Source organism: Carassius auratus, chromosome 45 (assembly GCF_003368295.1).
Source record: "Carassius auratus strain Wakin chromosome 45, ASM336829v1, whole genome shotgun sequence".
In the NCBI taxonomy this organism is placed as follows: domain Eukaryota; kingdom Metazoa; phylum Chordata; class Actinopteri; order Cypriniformes; family Cyprinidae; genus Carassius; species Carassius auratus.
Genome location: NC_039287.1, coordinates 17,515,041 through 17,533,858, shown reverse-complemented (window position 1 = coordinate 17,533,858; position 18,818 = coordinate 17,515,041). Strand labels below are relative to the sequence as shown.

The 18,818-nt window shown below is 40.5% G+C and overlaps 1 protein-coding gene across 7 annotated transcripts in view; it reads right to left on the bottom strand.

Moving 5' to 3' along the window:
* Positions 1-18,818, bottom strand: part of lama2 (laminin, alpha 2) — a 176,130-nt gene that overhangs the window by 13,826 nt on the left and 143,486 nt on the right. For 4 of the 7 annotated variants that reach the window (XM_026233847.1, XM_026233849.1, XM_026233850.1 and 1 more), the window contains 18 exons: positions 16,461-16,623; positions 15,224-15,434; positions 15,031-15,147; positions 14,788-14,948; positions 14,132-14,270; positions 13,210-13,312; positions 12,993-13,109; positions 5,663-5,845; positions 5,497-5,502; positions 4,882-5,036; positions 3,647-3,790; positions 3,321-3,454; positions 2,350-2,509; positions 1,105-1,229; positions 863-1,025; positions 628-772; positions 257-395; positions 4-124 (listed from right to left, as the gene is read on the bottom strand). In XM_026233847.1, the coding sequence (XP_026089632.1) occupies positions 4-124; positions 257-395; positions 628-772; positions 863-1,025; positions 1,105-1,229; positions 2,350-2,509; positions 3,321-3,454; positions 3,647-3,790; positions 4,882-5,036; positions 5,497-5,502; positions 5,663-5,845; positions 12,993-13,109; positions 13,210-13,312; positions 14,132-14,270; positions 14,788-14,948; positions 15,031-15,147; positions 15,224-15,434; positions 16,461-16,623 (2,486 nt within the window). The remainder of the gene's footprint in view (positions 1-3; positions 125-256; positions 396-627; positions 773-862; positions 1,026-1,104; positions 1,230-2,349; positions 2,510-3,320; positions 3,455-3,646; positions 3,791-4,881; positions 5,037-5,496; positions 5,503-5,662; positions 5,846-12,992; positions 13,110-13,209; positions 13,313-14,131; positions 14,271-14,787; positions 14,949-15,030; positions 15,148-15,223; positions 15,435-16,460; positions 16,624-18,818) is intronic. The other 3 variants (XM_026233848.1, XM_026233853.1, XM_026233854.1) reach the window with 1 other exon arrangement.

Below are 18,818 nucleotides of genomic sequence, written 5' to 3'. Positions count from 1 at the left end.
TACCTCAATGGAGCAGCCTTTGGTCAGTCCTGTGTAGTCTGGGCTGCTCAGAAGATTGTACGGCGTTCGGGAAACTTCAATGTCTTTCATACAGCCAGAGAACCTCTTCAAAACTACCTCTGACCTGAGGAAACGTGAAAAAATAAAATAAAAACCACATCCAGCATCTGCTTCATAAAGGCAGACGTGAGTTTAAATACAGGAGGAATTCATCAAATAGCATCAGAAGCCCATCTTTGAATACACATTTGCACACCTGTAGTTTCCAGTCTTGGGCACACCGCCAAAATACATCCTCTCATCCTCCCTCAGGTTGAGACCCGTCGCTCCACCTGGAGATGCCACCCGCAGCTGCTCTTGCTCATTAGCATCAATGTTCACTATGGCGATGGTTGCTAGGCAAACGTAAAAGGGACCGTGTGATCACAGACAGTCAGACAGTGGAAACCGCAGCACTCGCTCAACCAGTGGAAGCACAGTTTGGTTTTTGGACTGATGCGACTTATACTCAGGTGGGACTTATAGTCCGAAAAATAAGGTAAGTAATGGAGGTTAATTTTTCAGACCCATCTTGAGATCGACTCGGCACACTGCTAAAGGTGAGCTGCTCTGTTCTTACATGCGTACCTTCTTTCTTCATGCGGGACATGGTGAACGACTTCCATTTCCCATCATTATAGCGCTTGTCACTGATGATGGAGCCGGTGCCGGAGCCCAGGTCATAACTCACTTTCACCTTCCCATTCCTCAGTTCTGCACTCATGAAGTCTTTCTGCTCAGACAGACAAACAGAGATCAGATATAACCAGCAGAACGCATGAAGATACTGTAAAATATGGTGTAGGTGTGTGCGGGCTGTTACCATGTCCTTGGTGGCGAAGTACATCATGAGCGCGTCTGTGGAGAACGTGCGGAACTTGAACATGACGGTGGAAACGTTGGGGTTCCATCGGGTGGGACGGCTGACAGCGGCGTAACCCTCTCCGTCAAACTGAACCGTGCCTTCAGTATCAGCCGGCTGAGGACTACACACACACACAGCATTACACTGAGCTCCTCACACTCTCACACTGAACTCACAGCAGTGTGTGTGTGTGCACTCACCTGACCACACAACCAGCACAATCCCCATCTCTCTGTCTGTAGTTCCAGAGGCCGATGGGTTTTCCATCTAGAGACGTCTCTCCCATACAGCCTGAGAACGTGGTGGTTTTCACAGCGTCTGCCTTCTACACACAAACACACACACACAAGATAAATCTGTATGTTTTTTCACTTGATTAAAGAAGTTCACTTTCTGTACTATTCTGATATACTGCACAATAATTCAAAATATACACAGAGTTCTGGCATGAAACTCTGATGGAGCATAACTCAATCTGACGTAATGATGTAATTTTCTGTTTATTACTGTACAGCTGTTTTGAATCCGTCTGTATTGTAAAAAGCGCTACTAAATTGAAGGTGACTTTAAGCATATTTATTTTGGTTTAAGATCAAACACTACATTTACATTTAGTCATTTATAAGACACTTTTATCCAAAGTGACTTACAAATGAGGACAATGGAGGAAATCATAATCAACAAAAGAGCAATGATATGCAAGTGCTATAACAAGTCTCAGTTTAATGCAGTACACGTAGCAAGGTTTTTATAATTCATTACAGCGTACCAAACAATCATAGCAAAATGGCAGCAGCTGTGACTGTATGAAATGAGAGAGTGATACCAGGATACCAGTCACTGAATGACAGGACCTAGTGATACCATCTAGACAGAGAAAAGTAGTGGTCCAAGAACAGAGCCCTGAGGCACCCCAGTAGTTAGATGCTGTTAAGATACCTTGAAGGACCTATCTGAGACCTATACTACAGGTGAATAATCTAAAAAATATTAACTAATGGATCTTACCATACTTCTCCTGCTGATTAATCACAATACATTAAAGACAACTGGTTTGAATTACAAGGTTTTTTTTTTAATGCAATATTTAAATATGCAAATTAGACATTATCTAAATCTGAACAACGGGTGAGTTGGGTTGAATTTTTTTTAAAAACTCACTGCCTTTAAATATATGTATTGAAACTGAACTAAACAAATAAAGTGTAATAAAATAAAAACTTAAATGTATATTTTGTATGTTTTATTTCCACTAGTCTGAAATAAGTCATTTTACGAAAGCATATTCTCAAAATTGAATCGTGCATGAAAAATAAATAAATAAATAAAACGATGCTATTGCCTCTGGTGTCTGGCCTTAAATATGTTTTTACTGCAAAATCAGATTCAAATACTAATGAAGAAAATGCAGTGCAGTGTGGTGGATTGATGAAGCGATCGCTCACTTTCACTGATCCCAGCATGCCGCCGACAAACAGGTAAGCATTCTGGTCCACATCCAGCACGGTGTAACTCTCGGGTGATTTGGCACTTCTGAGAGTCGGTAAGATGCCTGTTTTGGGCCCCTCCAGCGCATGGACCAAGATACTGCCGTTCAGCCCGATGCTGCAAACCACCAACGTCAGAATAAGACCAACACTTCAGCCACTAATAACCAGCAATACTAATAAATAGTTAATAATAAACAGCTATTTTCATTTTCAGTCAAGATTAGTGCAAGGATTGTATGTAATCATCATTTCCTCCAAACACTGTTTATCTTTACTGCTGTCATTAGATGTACATGTGAACTGAAATATCATTTTAGCTAAAAGAAAAGCGAATGTAGGCATCTGTCTACAGAACTAATGTCTGGCAAGAAATCAAAAGCATTTAAGAAGAAGAATTAGATAAAATATATTGTTATTCTGGCAGAAAGTATGACTTGGTTTTACTGAATTAACAGTTAGAAAAAGTTGTTATATTTATTCTGAATTTAGTTATTTTTATTAGTCCACTGACAAATAGTTTATCTTGATTTTAGCATAAATAAAATCTAGTGAGGTTAAAGCTTTAAACAAGGAAAACTATTTCAGTAGAGTAAGAAAAACTACTCTTTAATATATTTTTTTAAGATATATTATCTGAGAACCATGGAACAACAATTTGCAACAAACAAACAAAACAAAAAGGTAACTGCAACTTTTTACAGCTCACAATTCTGACTTTTATTTTTCACTTTTTCTACTTTACATCATCAATTTTTTCTCTCTCTGAATTCTGAGTTTATATCTCTTTTAATGGAGCCTGATTTCATGCACGAATGGATCTGTCTGTATCATGACATGAAATGCATAGAAACTTTTTTTTTTAAATATATTTCCTGAATATATATTTCTAAATAAATAAAACACAGTGTAAGTGGACTCTGAATTACCGTGAGGCTTCGATCCGATGCCAGTTTCCATCATTGATGACGAGATCAGGATATTCGACACGGCCGACCCCTGATCCCACATCCCACAGGAAGTTCACCTTACCCTTCCTCATCTCAATCGCCAAGAAATCCACCTACACATGATGGAGGAAATTCAACTCTCATGAAGCATGACTTTATGTGTGTGTGGAAGAGTGATGAGCTCTTATTATCTCCCTCTCTCGTCATGTTTGTTACTGACTCAAACACACATGTCCAGTAATGTGATCCACAGACTGATCACTTAAGCAGAAGACCTGAAGAGATCCAGACAGTTTTACACTCACGTATTTGGCTGATCCGAGGTAGAAGAGCAGGTTATCAGCAGCAAGCGTCTTCACATGGAGGATAATGGTGTTATAGCGGCCTTTCTTGATCTCTGGCCGGTAGGTGCGGATACAGCTTCCACCGGACGACACAGACACCTTAATCTAGGGGTCAAAGGTCATGAGAGGTCAAGCCAGGGAGTGCAGACAGCACATGGTGAATGATCTCATTTCCTTTCTAGCAGCAAATTACTTAACATATTTAAGGGGAAATCAACAACAGCATCATTTATTGAGCATGTGTGTTCAAAGTGTTTAAATGTCACATGTGAGGTTCATCTGTGCTTCACTGTATGAGGACATGAACACATCAAGTTTTTCTCCAGAACTGCTCTGAAAGTCACTTCAGCAGCTTTTCAACGTTTCGTTTCAGAAAAACTACCATCAGAATCTCAAAGGTCTTCACTAAAACCCACCAGAATATAAGTTTGGATTTACTTGAAGCAACTATAACAGAAATATATTACTATTGTATAGCAATGTACAGAATGTAAGTCTTAATTTAACAGTATTACAACTACGACTAATAATTTATTTTACGACTAATTAAATGTATTTTTAGGGAATAATTACACAGTTAATCTTAATTTTAACAGTAAACCTCTGTTGTGCAGCACTTTGGCAAAACAAAGTGTTTAGTTTATTTGTTTAAAAGATTAATTAAATAGTTCATGTTTTAAGGCTTAGTTGGATTGCCAGACAAATTAAAATACACAATGCAGAATTGCTGATAAAACATTTAATTTAAATAAATAAATAAATAAATAAATATCTGGAAAAATAAATATATAAATAAAAATAAGTTGGTTGGATGAATTAAACTGATTATAATTGTGTTTAGATTTTTTTTTTTTATCAGTTAAAAGGATAAAAATTAGGTAAAAAAACAAAAAACAAAAAAACATAGGGCCCTACAAATGTAATTCTGGTTAAAGCGTTTAGTTATGTTTCATGATTTAAATTGATTAAACATGCTTTTTGATTACTGGCATTTCCTTTAAACATTAAAAACATCCAGAAAAATGTAAATGAACAAACAAACCAAATAACAACAGAAAAAAACCTAAACAGAATAAAAAATACAATAGAATGAAATAACATAAAATGGAAAATGGTAAAACTAAAACTAAATAAACTGCTTTCCCAGGCTGTTTTCTACAGTGTAGATGTGGATGGAGGGTTTTCCAGGTACTCACAGAGTTGGCCTGTTTGCGAGCCTGGTTGATGAGCTCTTTGATCTGCGAGATGTTCTTCTTCAGGTTATCCTGGAGCTCCTGAATGGGCTTCAGTTTCTCCAGCAACCTGTCAGCCTCGTTCTCCAGATCCTTGACTTTAGCTCCGGCCGCGTGAACTGCAGACACACACACACGTCACCAACAGTCACACACCAACATTAAATCAACACCACATTAGAAACATGCTGGAGAGCGGAGCCGTAAGTAACAGAGCATCAAAGGCGCAGGAGACTATGAAAGACTTCAGAAACAAAAGCGAAAATGGGAAAAAAGTGACATGTTATATATCTCTCATTTGCAGCGTAGGCAGCGAAAGACATGGAGCTGTTATTTCAAAAGAGAAGATGAGAGAAAAAAATGATCTGTAATTAGCTAAAGCGCTCATTAGGATAACAAGCTTAGTGAAGCTTTCAAAGGCTGCGTTTAATCCTGTTGGGTTGAGACAAAGAACGGAGAAAGACAGCGACTGGGAAAACACTGTCTCTGTGCATGCAGCGCTCCGGATAAAAGCACCATGCTGAAGAGAGCTCGGGAAACCATTCGCACAGATCAAAGAAGAAAATCCTGGATACATACTTATTGCTGTTGACGTTCAAAATCAAATGGGGGGGAAAAATACCAAATAAGCATTTAAGTGATCGTGTAACACAAACGTTTCAATTAAGAAATCAAATCTTCATGATCCATGCAGCTGTTGTGTCTATAAAGAAGGATTGTGGCTGGAGTTGGATGGGTGGCGTACTGTTTTTCTCCGGGTCTTTGATCAGGTTGTTGGCGGTCTTGACGTCGTCCTCCAGTTTGCTGTGGTTCCTCTTCAGGCCCATCACGTTGAGGTTGAGGTCCTTCAGGCGGTTGAGCACGTCTGCGGCCGTGTCGTTGGCCTCCGCTGCCTTCAGTTTAGTGGCCTGGATCTTCACTGCCAGATCTGCTCTCAGAAAACACCATCATCAGCATCATGCTCACAAAGCTCAAAGACAACATTCAGATGAAGGATGCGCCCAGCTCACGTTTCACTCCATAATCAAAGGAAAAAGAACGATAAAGGTAAAGATTAACCTGTTTGATTAAGAACTATTTATTTATTGTGACTTTATTTCGTGACAATTAAGCACATTTCAATCCAAATTCATTTTGATTTTGAGTTTTCACTGCATTTATTCTTCTCAATGATTCTCAGTAGAGTGAATCAGCATTGATTTACATCAGCACTACAAATACTACCAAAATGAGAAGAGACTTTCCTGTTTAATTATATTCATCAGTTATTGCTAGGGTTACTATTATATTTTCAGTAATGAAACTGAGGAGAACTTTGTTTAATTGTCAGAAAATCAATTACAAAATTTTATTTTTTCATTAAAAGGAAATATGCTTTGTAAAACTCACTTATAAGTCTACATTTCCATTAAAAAAGGGATCTGTGATAAATGTATCACATTTCTAGATCAAGCTTCTTGAAAAAATACTTGAATAATTTTTATGAGAATCTTTATTATCAATTTTTTCTTACTATTCTCACTTTTTTATTGTTCATTTTATTTCTTATTACTTTTTATTTAAAATAATTTTATATATATATATATATATATATATAAGGCACTTATATCATTTTGTGATACATAAAAAGACTTGCACTGCCTACATTGTTAATGTATTATTAACATACTATTACAGTTGTCACGGCCCCTCCTCTGCATTGCAGGGGCGGTTTCTCCTGCAGGCAGAGGTGGGTCGTTAGTGATTGGAGCCACCTGGGCTCAGGGTATTTAAGTTGTTTCTAATCACTCTTTTCTCTCTCTCTCTGCTCCTCCAGGTATGATCCTGTTTCGTTTGTTCCTTTATAGTTTTACTTAGTTTCCACTCAGTCATGTTCACACACACACAGATTCCTTCATCCATGCACTTTACACACACCTTACATTATGACATTCTCACACCTCATTCCTTTTTCTTTGGTTAAAGTTAATAGTTTTGGTTTACAATAAAGTAAAGTGGCCTATACTTGTTTGTGTCCCCTCATTTTTGCCACGGGCTATGAGCCGGCCTGTGACAAGTGGGGGCTCGTCCGCGTTTTCAAGGTAGAGTTAATTATATTTCAGTGTTACTTTAGTATTTTAGCTTACTATAACAATTTTCCGTAGTTGGTTACAGTTTGTCTAGATTGTTTGTCTTATCATTAGTACGTTTGTTTACTTGTAGTTTGGCTTATTTGATTTATTGTTTTGTAGTTAATTTGGGTTAGTTTTGTTTAGTTCAGATTGCCAAACTTTTGTTTGAGGGGATGCTTTGGTAAGGCCAATATTATGGGAGAGAGCATTGAGAGCCATGTGTTCCTTCTGTTTAGTTAGCTTTATAGTTAAATTTGATTAGCAAATTAACTCTGGGCTTTGTCTGGGTTTTGTTCAGGTGGGAGTCCTCTCCTGTTGAGGCGTATTAGCGAGTGTCAATAGGAGGCTCGCTAAAAAGATTATTTTTTTTTTTTTAGGTGGCAGTGAACGTGGGTAGAGCTTCCTTTTCCCTTTTTCCCCTACATCGGCTCGGGAGCACCTCCGTGGATGTGGGGGGGCCGCCAGTTTCTGGTTGTCTTTTCCACTCCACTGGTTTTGTGTGCATAAAAACCCACCACATGTGACTGCACGAAGACCAGGTGTCAGTTAGTTAGTTTTTTTTGGAGGATAGTGGAGTGTGGCTCCTGTCCTTAACCCAGACTGGCAGCGGGTGAGTTGTGTATTTTTTTTTTGTCAGCATTTGTAGTTGTATTGGTTTAGGAAAATGTCTTTTAGGCTGAGTAGTTTTGTGCAAGCTCCTTCAGAGATCGGTTTAGAGATGTGTACTAAGGAACAGTTACTTGAAATTGCTGACCATTATCAGATTGAGATTGCTGATAAAAAACTTAAGGAGACCGTTAAAAAGAGATTAAAGCAGGGTCTGAGGGAAGTAGGTGTTCTTGGGGGTCAGTCTATTAGTAGTGAGGGTGCGAGTTTTCAATCTAGCCCTTCACTAACTTTTGAACAGCAGAGGGAGTTGTTGCAAATGCAGTTAGAAATAGCGCGATTGCGAAATGCCAATAGACCAGAAGTACCACAGTTTGATGTTTCACAGAATCTTCGTTTGTTGCCTAAATTTGATGAGTCAGATCCAGATACATATTTTACTTTATTTGAGCGTATTGCGGAAGCTAGAGTTGTTGCAATGTGTACTTACAGGAAAAGCACGTGAGGCTTTTTCAGCACTGAGTGTAGCTGACAGTAAAATTTATGCTAAAGTTAAATCAGCGGTTCTGAAGGTCTACGAGCTGGTGCCGGAGGCATATCGTCAACGTTTTCGTTACAGGAAAAAGCAAGATTCACAAACCTATTCTGAGTTTGTTCGCGATTTGACTTCTGCATTTAATCGTTGGTGCACAGCTTCTGAAGTTAGTAATTTTGAGGGTCTGTCTAACTTGATTGTGTTAGAACAGTTCAAAAATTCTGTGTCTGACCAGGTTGCTACATACATTAATGAACGTAAGGTTAAGTCTCCAAGTGATGCAGCAGTCCTTGCAGATGAGTGTAGGCTAACGCATAAGAGTCATTTTGAGTCAAACAGTGACGTGCTTTATAAAAATAACTTTACTCCTAAGAATAGATCATCTTTTTCTGGAGCTTCGTTCCAAAGGCCTCAGAAGTTTGGTTCTGGGGGCCCTAAAGCACCAGTTAATGTTAATACCTGTCGCTATTGTTTAGTTGAAGGACATTGGAAGAAAGATTGTCCTCTACTTAAATCAAAAAAGTTAGGTCAGTTTAAACCTGCTCTGTTGGCAGTGCCTGTTACAGCCTCTGATTACCATGGTGAGCTTTTTCAGCCAATAGTTGAGTTTGGTTCGGAGTCTTCCCAATGTGACTTTTCAGCTTTTATTTCAGATGGTGTAGTGTCCCTGGTAGATGGCAACCAAGAGGTTCTAATTAAGATCTTAAGAGACACTGGAGCTTTAGATTCTTTTATTTTGGAATCTGTTTTGCCGTTCGCTAAGGAGTCTGATTCTGGCAGTTGTATAATGGTATGTGGCATGGGTTTAGTTCCATTCTCTTCTCCTTTACATGATGTTACCCTTCAGTGTGGTCTGGTAGAGGGTGATGTAGCTGTTGGGGTGAGACCCCAGTTGCCAGTAGAGGGAGTCCATATGATTTTGGGGAATGACTTGGCAGGTAGTAAGGTGTGGGCAGATGGCAAAATAAACATCTCTAAAAAGCAAGATTCAGTGCCCCCTGCAAAGGTATCTCCAGATTGCAGCTTTGTGTCTCCGGAGGTATTTCCAGTTTGTGCTGTTACTCGCTCTGTCTCACGTAAGGAGGTTGAGAGTAAGCCAGAAAGCCTTGAGTTGCCAGTTAAACTACAAATCGAACAGTTGACTAGTTCTCGAGATTCACTGATAGCTGAGCAAAAGGTAGATACTACCTTGGCGGATTTGTTTGATAAAGCGGTTCCTGATTCAGTGGTGAGGAATAGTGCTCAGTGTTATTTTCTTCTTGATGGGCTGTTGGTCAGGAAATGGGTTCCACACTGTGATCAGGGACCAGGTGAACCAGTTTTTCAGGTAGTTGTACCTACTACTATGCGAAGTAAAGTGTTGCAAACTTCACATGGTGATGTGGCAGGTCATATGGGTGTTTGTAAAACTTATGACCGCATACTCCGTTATTTTTTTTGGCCACGTTTAAAGCGGGATGTAGCTCAGTTTATTAAAACATGTCATACATGTCAGCGCACAAGCAAGCCAAATCAGGTTGTAAAGCCAGCTCCTTTGTATCCAATACCAGCCATAGGGCAACCTTTTGAGCATCTTATTATTGATTGTGTTGGGCCTTTACCACGGTCAAAGTCAGGCCATAACTACTTATTAACTGTTATGTGTCAAGCAACTAGATATCCGGCAGCTTTTGCCTTGCGTACCATAACTTCAAAATCAGTAGTTAAAGCGTTAACTCAATTTATTTCAATATTTGGAATTCCAAAAATCATCCAGTCAGATCAGGGGTCTAACTTTACCTCCCATTTATTTGCGCAGGTTCTCAAACAGCTTAAAGTTAAACAAAATAAGTCTACTGCGTTCCATGCTCAGAGCCAGGGAGCTTTGGAACGTTTTCACCAAACGTTAAAGTCCTTGCTTCGCTCGTACTGTACAGAACTGTTTGCAGATTGGGAGGAGGGGTTACCTTGGCTGCTACTAGCTGCTCGCGAAGTAGTGCAGGAGAGCACCGGGTTCAGCCCAAATGACTTAGTGTTTGGTCATAAGGTGCGTGGGCCCTTAGCAGTGCTGCAGGATGGTTGTTTGCCTGAGGAACCTCCTCGGAACCTTATTGACTATGTAAATGGTTTTAGGCTGAAGTTGTATAGGGCGGGTGAACTAGCGAAAGAGAAACTAAAATGTTCTCAAAAGAAAATGAAACTAAGATATGACAGACAGGCTTAGCTGCACGAGTTTAGTCCTGGTGATCAGGTACTCGCTCTTTTGCCTCTTGTAAGTTCACCTTTTCAGGCAAAATACTCTGGTCCTTTCACTGTGTTGCGCAAAGTGTCAGATTTGAACTATCTTATTGAAACCCCTGGTCATAGGAAGTCCTCTAAATTATGCCATGTGAATCTGTTAAAATGTTATCACTCCCATGATCAAAGCAAAGTTGAAGGTACTCAAGTGGTGAGGTCAGCGTTGACTGCGGCTCCCGTCACTGCATCTTGTGGCTTTAGCTTTGTGGAGGGGGGAGAAGAGGAGGTCGTTAGGGTTTCTGATGAGGTCTTGCAAGGCCGGTTGAAAAATTCCCAGACTTTGCAAAACCTTGGGGTTTTGGTAGATCATTTCGACTCTGAGAAACGTGATGAATTGGTAGCGCTTATCAGAAACTACCCTGTTTTGTTTTCTGATACTCCATCGCAAACCCATTTAATTGAGCACGACATTGACATCGGAGATGCTAAGCCTATCAAACAGAGATTTTATCGTGTATCTGAGGAGAAGAGACTGCAATTGGAAACCGAGGTACAGTATATGTTGGACAATGGTATTGCTGAGCCATGTTGTTCGAATTGGGCTTCACCCTGTCTTCTGGTCAAAAAGTCTGATTCCACTTTCAGACCCTGCACTGATTATAGAAAAGTTAACAATGTTACTAAAGCAGACCTTTATCCTCTTCCTAGGATGGAGGACTGTATTGATCAAGTTGGGTCCGCAAAGTATGTTAGCAAATTTGATCTTTTAAAAGGTTATTGGCAAGTACTGCTTACCAAAAGAGCCTGTGAAATTGCTGCCTTTATAATTCCATCTGGTTTGTTCTCTTATACAGTGATGCCTTTTGGTTTGCGGAATTCTCCAGCCACCTTCCAAAGGCTGATGAATCGGGTGGTCTTAGGTCTGAAAGGGTGTGCCGTGTACTTGGATGACGTGGTCATCTATTCAGACTCCTGGGAGGAGCATATCGGGAGAGTGCAAGCCTTGTTCGAAAGACTGGTGTGGGCCAGGTTGACTATTAATTTGGCAAAATGTGAGTTTGCCAAGGCTACGGTCACATACTTAGGGAAGGTTGTTGGTCAGGGTTTTGTCCGTCCAGTGGAAGCCAAGGTCCGGGCTGTAAAGCAATTTCCACGGCCCTCCACAAAGAAAGAACTGATGCGCTTCCTGGGAATGACGGGGTACTACCGTGCTTTCTGTAAAAACTTTTCTGTAGTAGTGTCCCCACTGACCAACCTGTTGAAGGCCAAGGCTGAATTTATCTGGTCCACCCAGTGTCAAGAGGCATTTGATGCAGCTAAGGCTCTTTTGTGTTTGGCACCCGTGTTGGCAGCACCAAATTTTGGGAAATCTTTCAAATTGCAGGTAGATGCCAGTCAAATCGGTGCCGGGGCTGTGCTTCTCCAGGAAAATGATGACAATGTGGAGTGTCCAGTCAGTTTCTTTTCCCGGAAATTTAATAAGTATCAGCAAAATTATTCGGTAATTGAAAAGGAGGCTTTAGGTCTCATTTGGGCTCTACAGCACTTCGAGGTCTATGTTGGTTCCGGTTTGACCCCTCTAACTGTGTTTACTGACCACAACCGACTAATTTTTCTGAAGTCCTTGCAAAATCCCAACCAGCGCCTAATGCGTTGGGCTTTGTTCCTGCAACCATTCAACCTTGATATTAGACACATAAGTGGTAAGGATAATATTATTGCTGATGCTCTGTCCCGTGCTCCTTTAACCTAGTTTGTATTTTGTCTCTGATGACCCCTGCGGGCTGTCTGTGCCTCTTTTCTCTTAAATTGCTCCCCAGGTACCAGGGCTGCTGAGTTTGAGGGGCGGACAGTCAGGCCGGGGACATGGGGCGACTGCTTGGAGTCGGGACTGTTTTTTTTGGGGGTGGGGACTTTGGATTGTTTTAAATAGGTTGGGCCAAATTTTGGGCTGAGGGTGGGACCCTCAATTCAAGGAGGGGGGTGTCACGGCCCCTCCTCTGCATTGCAGGGGCGGTTTCTCCTGCAGGCAGAGGTGGGTCGTTAGTGATTGGAGCCACCTGGGCTCAGGGTATTTAAGTTGTTTCTAATCACTCTTTTCTCTCTCTCTCTGCTCCTCCAGGTATGATCCTGTTTCGTTTGTTCCTTTATAGTTTTACTTAGTTTCCACTCAGTCATGTTCACACACAGACAGATTCCTTCATCCATGCACTTTACACACACCTTACATTATGACATTCTCACACCTCATTCCTTTTTCTTTGGTTAAAGTTAATAGTTTTGGTTTACAATAAAGTAAAGTGGCCTATACTTGTTTGTGTCCCCTCATTTTTGCCACGGGCTATGAGCCGGCCTGTGACACAGTATTTATTAATATTTTGTATTAGCTCTTTAAAATATGTCTATTTAGGTTTATTTTATTTCAGTTTAGTTATTCTTAGTTAGTAATTCTAGACACACACATACACATACTCACACTCACACACACACACACTCACACACTCACTCACACACAAGTCCCCATGAGTCTGTGTGTATTCAGGTTTAAGTCCCCACCAGAATAGAAAAACAAGTACACACACACACACACACACACACACACACACCATCTGGGATGGCGTTGAGTTTCTCCATCGTGTCGTTCAGGCCTTTCTGTAAGTCTTTGTTCTTTTTGTTGGCTCCTTTCAGTCTGAACTGAAGAGCACCCAGATTGTCTCCATTTTCTGAAAAATAAATAAATCAATAAAAGTTGTTGAAGAAAAGGAGGTTTTTCTCGGGAAGATTTGTGAGAAGGATGGACATCTGATGGCTTTTTTCGTTCACCTTTCACATCATTCTGCAGTTCTTTGGCCTCGTTCCACAGACGGTGGCTCTTCTGAAGCGAACCCTTGGCCTGGTCTTTCAGAGATCCTTTGGGTCCTGAGGCCTGCAGACAGGACAGCACACACACATCAGACTCAGACGCTAGAGGCACGGACATGTTTGGGAGATTTGTGTTGAACCTGCAGTACACTATCTGTCCCGTCTTCAGTGAGCTTCAGAAATCATTCTAGTATGCTGATTCACTGCTCGAGAAGCTTCTCTCATTATCATCAAGTACAGTAAGCCACAAAAACAATGGCCCTGGTTGTGTGTCAGTTTTAACCTTTCAGCCCACTATTTCTGCATTAGATGTAGGAGGATGATGAAAGAAGGTGAACGACAGGAGCGAGGGATGATAACCGGAGAACAGGAGGAAAGCTTTGATCCCTGAAGCAGGACAAATTGAACTGAATCGAACCGCTTTAACACGACCTGCCTGAGGAGTGAAGCGAAGCACAGCATTTCTAGACATTACAGATCCTGGATGAATCCTCACAGGAGTTCAACAAGACTGTGTTAGCTGTTTATATTTACAAATATATATATATATGTTCCAGTGTGCATGTCCCTCTTATTTAACACTGATTCAGATCATCATTTCATTAGAAGAGAGTTCAGTGCATGAACTGTATTTCCACTTACATTTCAGTATTACATTTTATTTTTACTTTTTTGCTCTGACACAAAAAGACATGAGTTAAAAAGACTTGTGCACTGTAAGTAAAAAAAGACAACAAACAAAAACAACCAAATGTGAATTAGCTGCTGACCATGTGGAGCATTTCACACCAGTCCCTGATGCAGACAGGACACACTCGTGATTCTGTGTGCGTGTGTGAGAGTGTGTGTGTGTGTGTGTGTGTGTGTGTGTGTGTGTCCTCACCAGCTGTAGAGCATCAACGCTGGCTTTCTTTGCCTCTTTGGCCTCCTTATCAGCCTCATCGATGTAGTTCTTGATGTTGGTGTAAGCCTTGAAAGCAGCAGTGGCATTGAAGGACAGGTTCTTTGCCTCAGCTAGAATACTGCAGAGACCACACACACACACACACACACACACACACACACACACAGATCAGTGAAAGAAGACAAAATAAATCACTGGAAACACAAGCCTGTGGTCACATTTCCACAAGATGATATCACATTGCCATATCCAAAACAGAGGAATGTGAATCAGGCAGCATTTTATTTCATTGCTTGTTGTACGCAGAAATAAAGTAGCACTGACCCTAACCTATAGTGCTAACAAAAGCAAATGTGAGATAAGATGCATTTGCTGAAGCAAACATGCCATTTTATCTGGTTTCTGCACGTTTCTGAGCTCTTTTATTGTGACCTGTGAGTGTATTGTGCCCTGCTGCAAGTTTACTGTGGCAGAAAAGCCACACACAGAGCTGGTTATGTGGTGGAAGTGTACTCGTGCACTATAGTAGAGGTATTTGATCTCACAACATACATACAACATAGTGCAAGAAACCAGCAAAAATAGGTTTATATTAATCAAAAATCAAACACACACACACACACACACACACACACCTGTCGAGTATGGCAGCAGATTCATTGAGCTGGCCGGCGTGGTCCTCGGCTCTCAGCAGCAGTTCAGGGATGGAGTCGTCCAGACCCTGACCCATACGTCCCACCTTAATATCCAGCTGGACGTGCAGTGGACCCAGCTCTCTCTCCATCTCCTCCAGCTCCTGCAGACACCAGTCAGTCAGCCACGGATCCCACCAGTAGTTACTGTTTAGTAACATTACATGTGTCCAGCGTGAAACTGACCTCTTTGCCCCGGTTGATGCTGTCTGAGAGAGCGTTAGCTTCATCTAGCATCTTCTCTCCTTCTGCCAAAATCCCCTCCGTTTCCTTTTTCTGTTTACCGGCCGCATCCCTCTTTCCCTGCTCGAACAGAACCGAACTCTTTAGCGACCGTGTGGAGTGTGTCATGAGTCTGTGTGCTGGTGTAAGTGTGCACCTGCAGACGCTCGAGGATCTGATGGTTGTTAGCAGCTAGTCTTTCGGCCTGTTTGGTTTTGTTGTGTGCGTCCCTCAGCAGATCCTGAGCGTCGTCCAGTTTCTGCCTGTAATCGCCCATTTTATCACTGACCTCCTTCTTCAGGTCCTCCGTGGCCTGGTGTGGATCTCCAAACAAACGCTTCACTCTAGCCAGAAGAGCGTCTGCGGCACTATAAAGATGAAGAGAGAGAGCTCCTTATCTGTGACTAATGACACAAGAAACCCTTGAAGAGACCAGCGCACACCAGAATGACCAGCTCCTCCAGCGTTCAGATGCTGGGGATCAGATCAAAGCTGAAGCTTGTCTTTTATTAGGAGACAGGAGACATCTACGTGCTCCCTCTGTCCTCCTCTAGGTGTCTCTCTCTGTTCTCTCATGACACAGGAATCCATTACAGATGTAATTTGATTAGACTGGAATAATATTCCTCCCCCGCCCAACCTCAGGCAACTTTTTAATTAGTTCATTAAGATTTTACAAAAGAAAGAGAAACTTTCTTCATTCGAGCTGTGATCCAATGAACCACAAAATACGGCTGAGAAACATAATGCTGCCAAAACAATTAGTGCAACCTGAGCTTGAATGGCGTCCTCGCTGCCGCTTCACTTTATGTGCTCTGTGTGTAAGAGCTCTGTTGTGCTTCTCCAACTGAGAAATATACATTATGATCTTTACATTTGAACAGCATGCTGTATTATAACGCCTTGAAATAAACCCAATCACACAACCATTCCCTAAACTCCATTCATTTATTCATTTATCAGCTGATTGTATGGTAAAGAACTACATGTGATGATGTACAGACAATTCCACCAATCAGAGGACTGCATGAATTGCACAAAAAGATCTCTTTAGCTCCACCCACAGGTTGGTCCTTTGTTTTTAAGAGGACTATCCCATTTGCAATGATTTATGGGATTGTAGTTCTTTCCCTCACTAAAGCTGAGAAGTACAAAGTCTTGTATCTTTGTCTTTTTGTCTGGTTTTCAAATCATTTTAGCTTCAATTGAAAATCTGTAATGTTGTAATTCTCCTTGTAGCTGGTTGGTTTGGTTCATGGCTTATAACTCTTTAAAAAAGACTAAAACAAACTAATGCTGCTGAAACAGTGGGCAGCACTAATGCAGCAAATGACATGCAGGAAGTGACCTCGTCTGGACTCTTCATGCAGTGTGTGTGTGTGTGTGTGTTTTACCCCAATTCTTCGTCAGCGATATTTTTCTTGCCAGAGAGCTGCCGTTTTCGTAGTTCTGCGAGCATGGCTTGGATTTCGTCGTTCATCTCATTCACGCTTTTCTCAGAAGCTCCTTCCCTCGAGCCCAGAGTCGCGTTCAGCTCGCGTGCTTTGTCCCTTAAAGCTGGACAACACACACACACACACACACACACACACACACACACACACACACACACACACACACACACGCACACACACACACACACACACACACTGTTACTAATGAGGACACACCATACACTGCTATTTATATGAATCTCATTATAATAAAATGAGGAATTACACAGGGGACAGTATATACACAAAACAAATCTAACCGTCCCTTATTTTTTTTCACAGGAGTTTGTATTGGTTCAGTTTCATTCAAAGAAGTTCAAATTGGACTCAGCAGAGTTAATGTTATTTAATCCAATAAAATTAGATTCTGAAATAACACCCCAATCAGTTCAAGCGGGAGGGCGAAATAAAGAGCGAGCAAGCTTCTCCGCATGTTGCAATTTAAATAAAAATAATTAAATTGAGATGAAAATGAGCTATAATTACATGCGTTTCTCAAATTCCTCAAGTGTTCAACTGCAAACAGTGGCTCGAATACAAAGAGCGCAGTATAAACCTGCCAAGAGAGCCGGGATGGAAATAATTGCACCGTGAGTTTCAGACGCCGCTCGGGTCTTTAGGGTGAACAGAATCATCTGATTCCTCCTCGTTTAGTGTGCGAGAGAGGATGAGAGACGAGGCGTTTGCTGGAGCAGCGAGCTCACACACAGAATAGATAATGAATCTTCTCCACTCCACGATGACTGAGGTCTGCTCTCCTCCACTTCTGCTAGCAGCTTTTGGCCAGTTATCAAAATCCAGAGGACCAAAGTGCAATATGTTGGCTCTAAGTGCCAAACACGTATCCAGGAGAATCTATTTTTTGTATTTATGGCTTTAATCTGCTTGAGAGTGTCCCTCAGTATGTGTGTCTGATGTTTAGATCTCCATCTGTTGTGAGAACACCTCTCAGGTGTCAACCAAACTTACATGATACAGGGGGGATTAAGATAAGCCACACAAACTCATAGTCAGTTTTGTTTTATGTGACTGGTAAATATGATGATTAAGAAAGCACATGCAGGACAAGACATCACACATTTGTGCAGTGCTGCAAAATATACCTGTGCTGCACCAACAGACAGATGCACAGGCCATAAATCAAGCATTTTGCCACAGCTGTCAATGACCGGTGACCTGAGAATATTTACTGGTCAACATGCTTGTTTTTTTTACCAGCCATGAAACTTTATCTGCATTACAGACAGTGTTGGGGTAGTTACTCAAAAAATGTAATCAGTTACTAGTTACTTCTGTAAATTGTAATGAGATTACTTTAGTTACTGCATTACTTACTGCATTTTAGTTACTTCACTTCTTATTACTTTACTTTTTTAGGGCCCTATAAAATCTGTTTTATTTTTTGTCAACTCCTTTTTAATGGTTACATTTAATTTTATTCATCAAAAAGCATGTCTAATTAATTTAATTCATAACACTTATACATTTTCACAGCAATTTATTAAAAGTTTAACAAAAAATACGTTTAGGGCCCTATGAAATGTTTTATTTTTTCTTCACCATATGTTTTATTATTATTATTTTTTTTTTAGCATGTGTAATTATTTAAATGCTTAAAAACAACTTCATTTATTAAATTGTCTTAAATTAGACTTATGAAATGTTTTTTTCCCCTCAGAAATTCTGTTGTGTATTTAAATTTTTCTGGTTATCAAATGAAGGGATAAAACATTCATTTAGATTTTCTTTTAAATATAAATTGCATTTCTTTTTTCTTCTGAGAAATATATTTTCAATCTGAGTATGAACAACAAACTATGCAGCATAAAGTAAAAACAATTGCACAAATTGTCTTCAACAATACAGTGCAAAAACAGTGCAAATGATTCACAAACTACATACAAAATGAGTGAGAAATATTCAGAGTGCAACAGAAAAAAAAAATAGTGCAACTATCTTTATGAACTGTATAATTATATAATGATTTACATATTATACAATAGATAATATAAATGATCGATCCTTTGGCTGTAATCTGTCAGAATCGATTATACCGGGACATCGCCTAATGACCCAAGACATAAATTCCAATGCTTTATCAGATATGTACCACTGTTTCATCCTTGTTTTTGATTTGTTTTATGTCAAAGTACTATGTCGAGTATTTTTTGTGCTTTTTCGGAGATTTCTCATGCAAATGTGTTATTGTGTGTTTGTATTCATGCACTCACGACAGACTTTGCTTTCACTTTGTTTTCG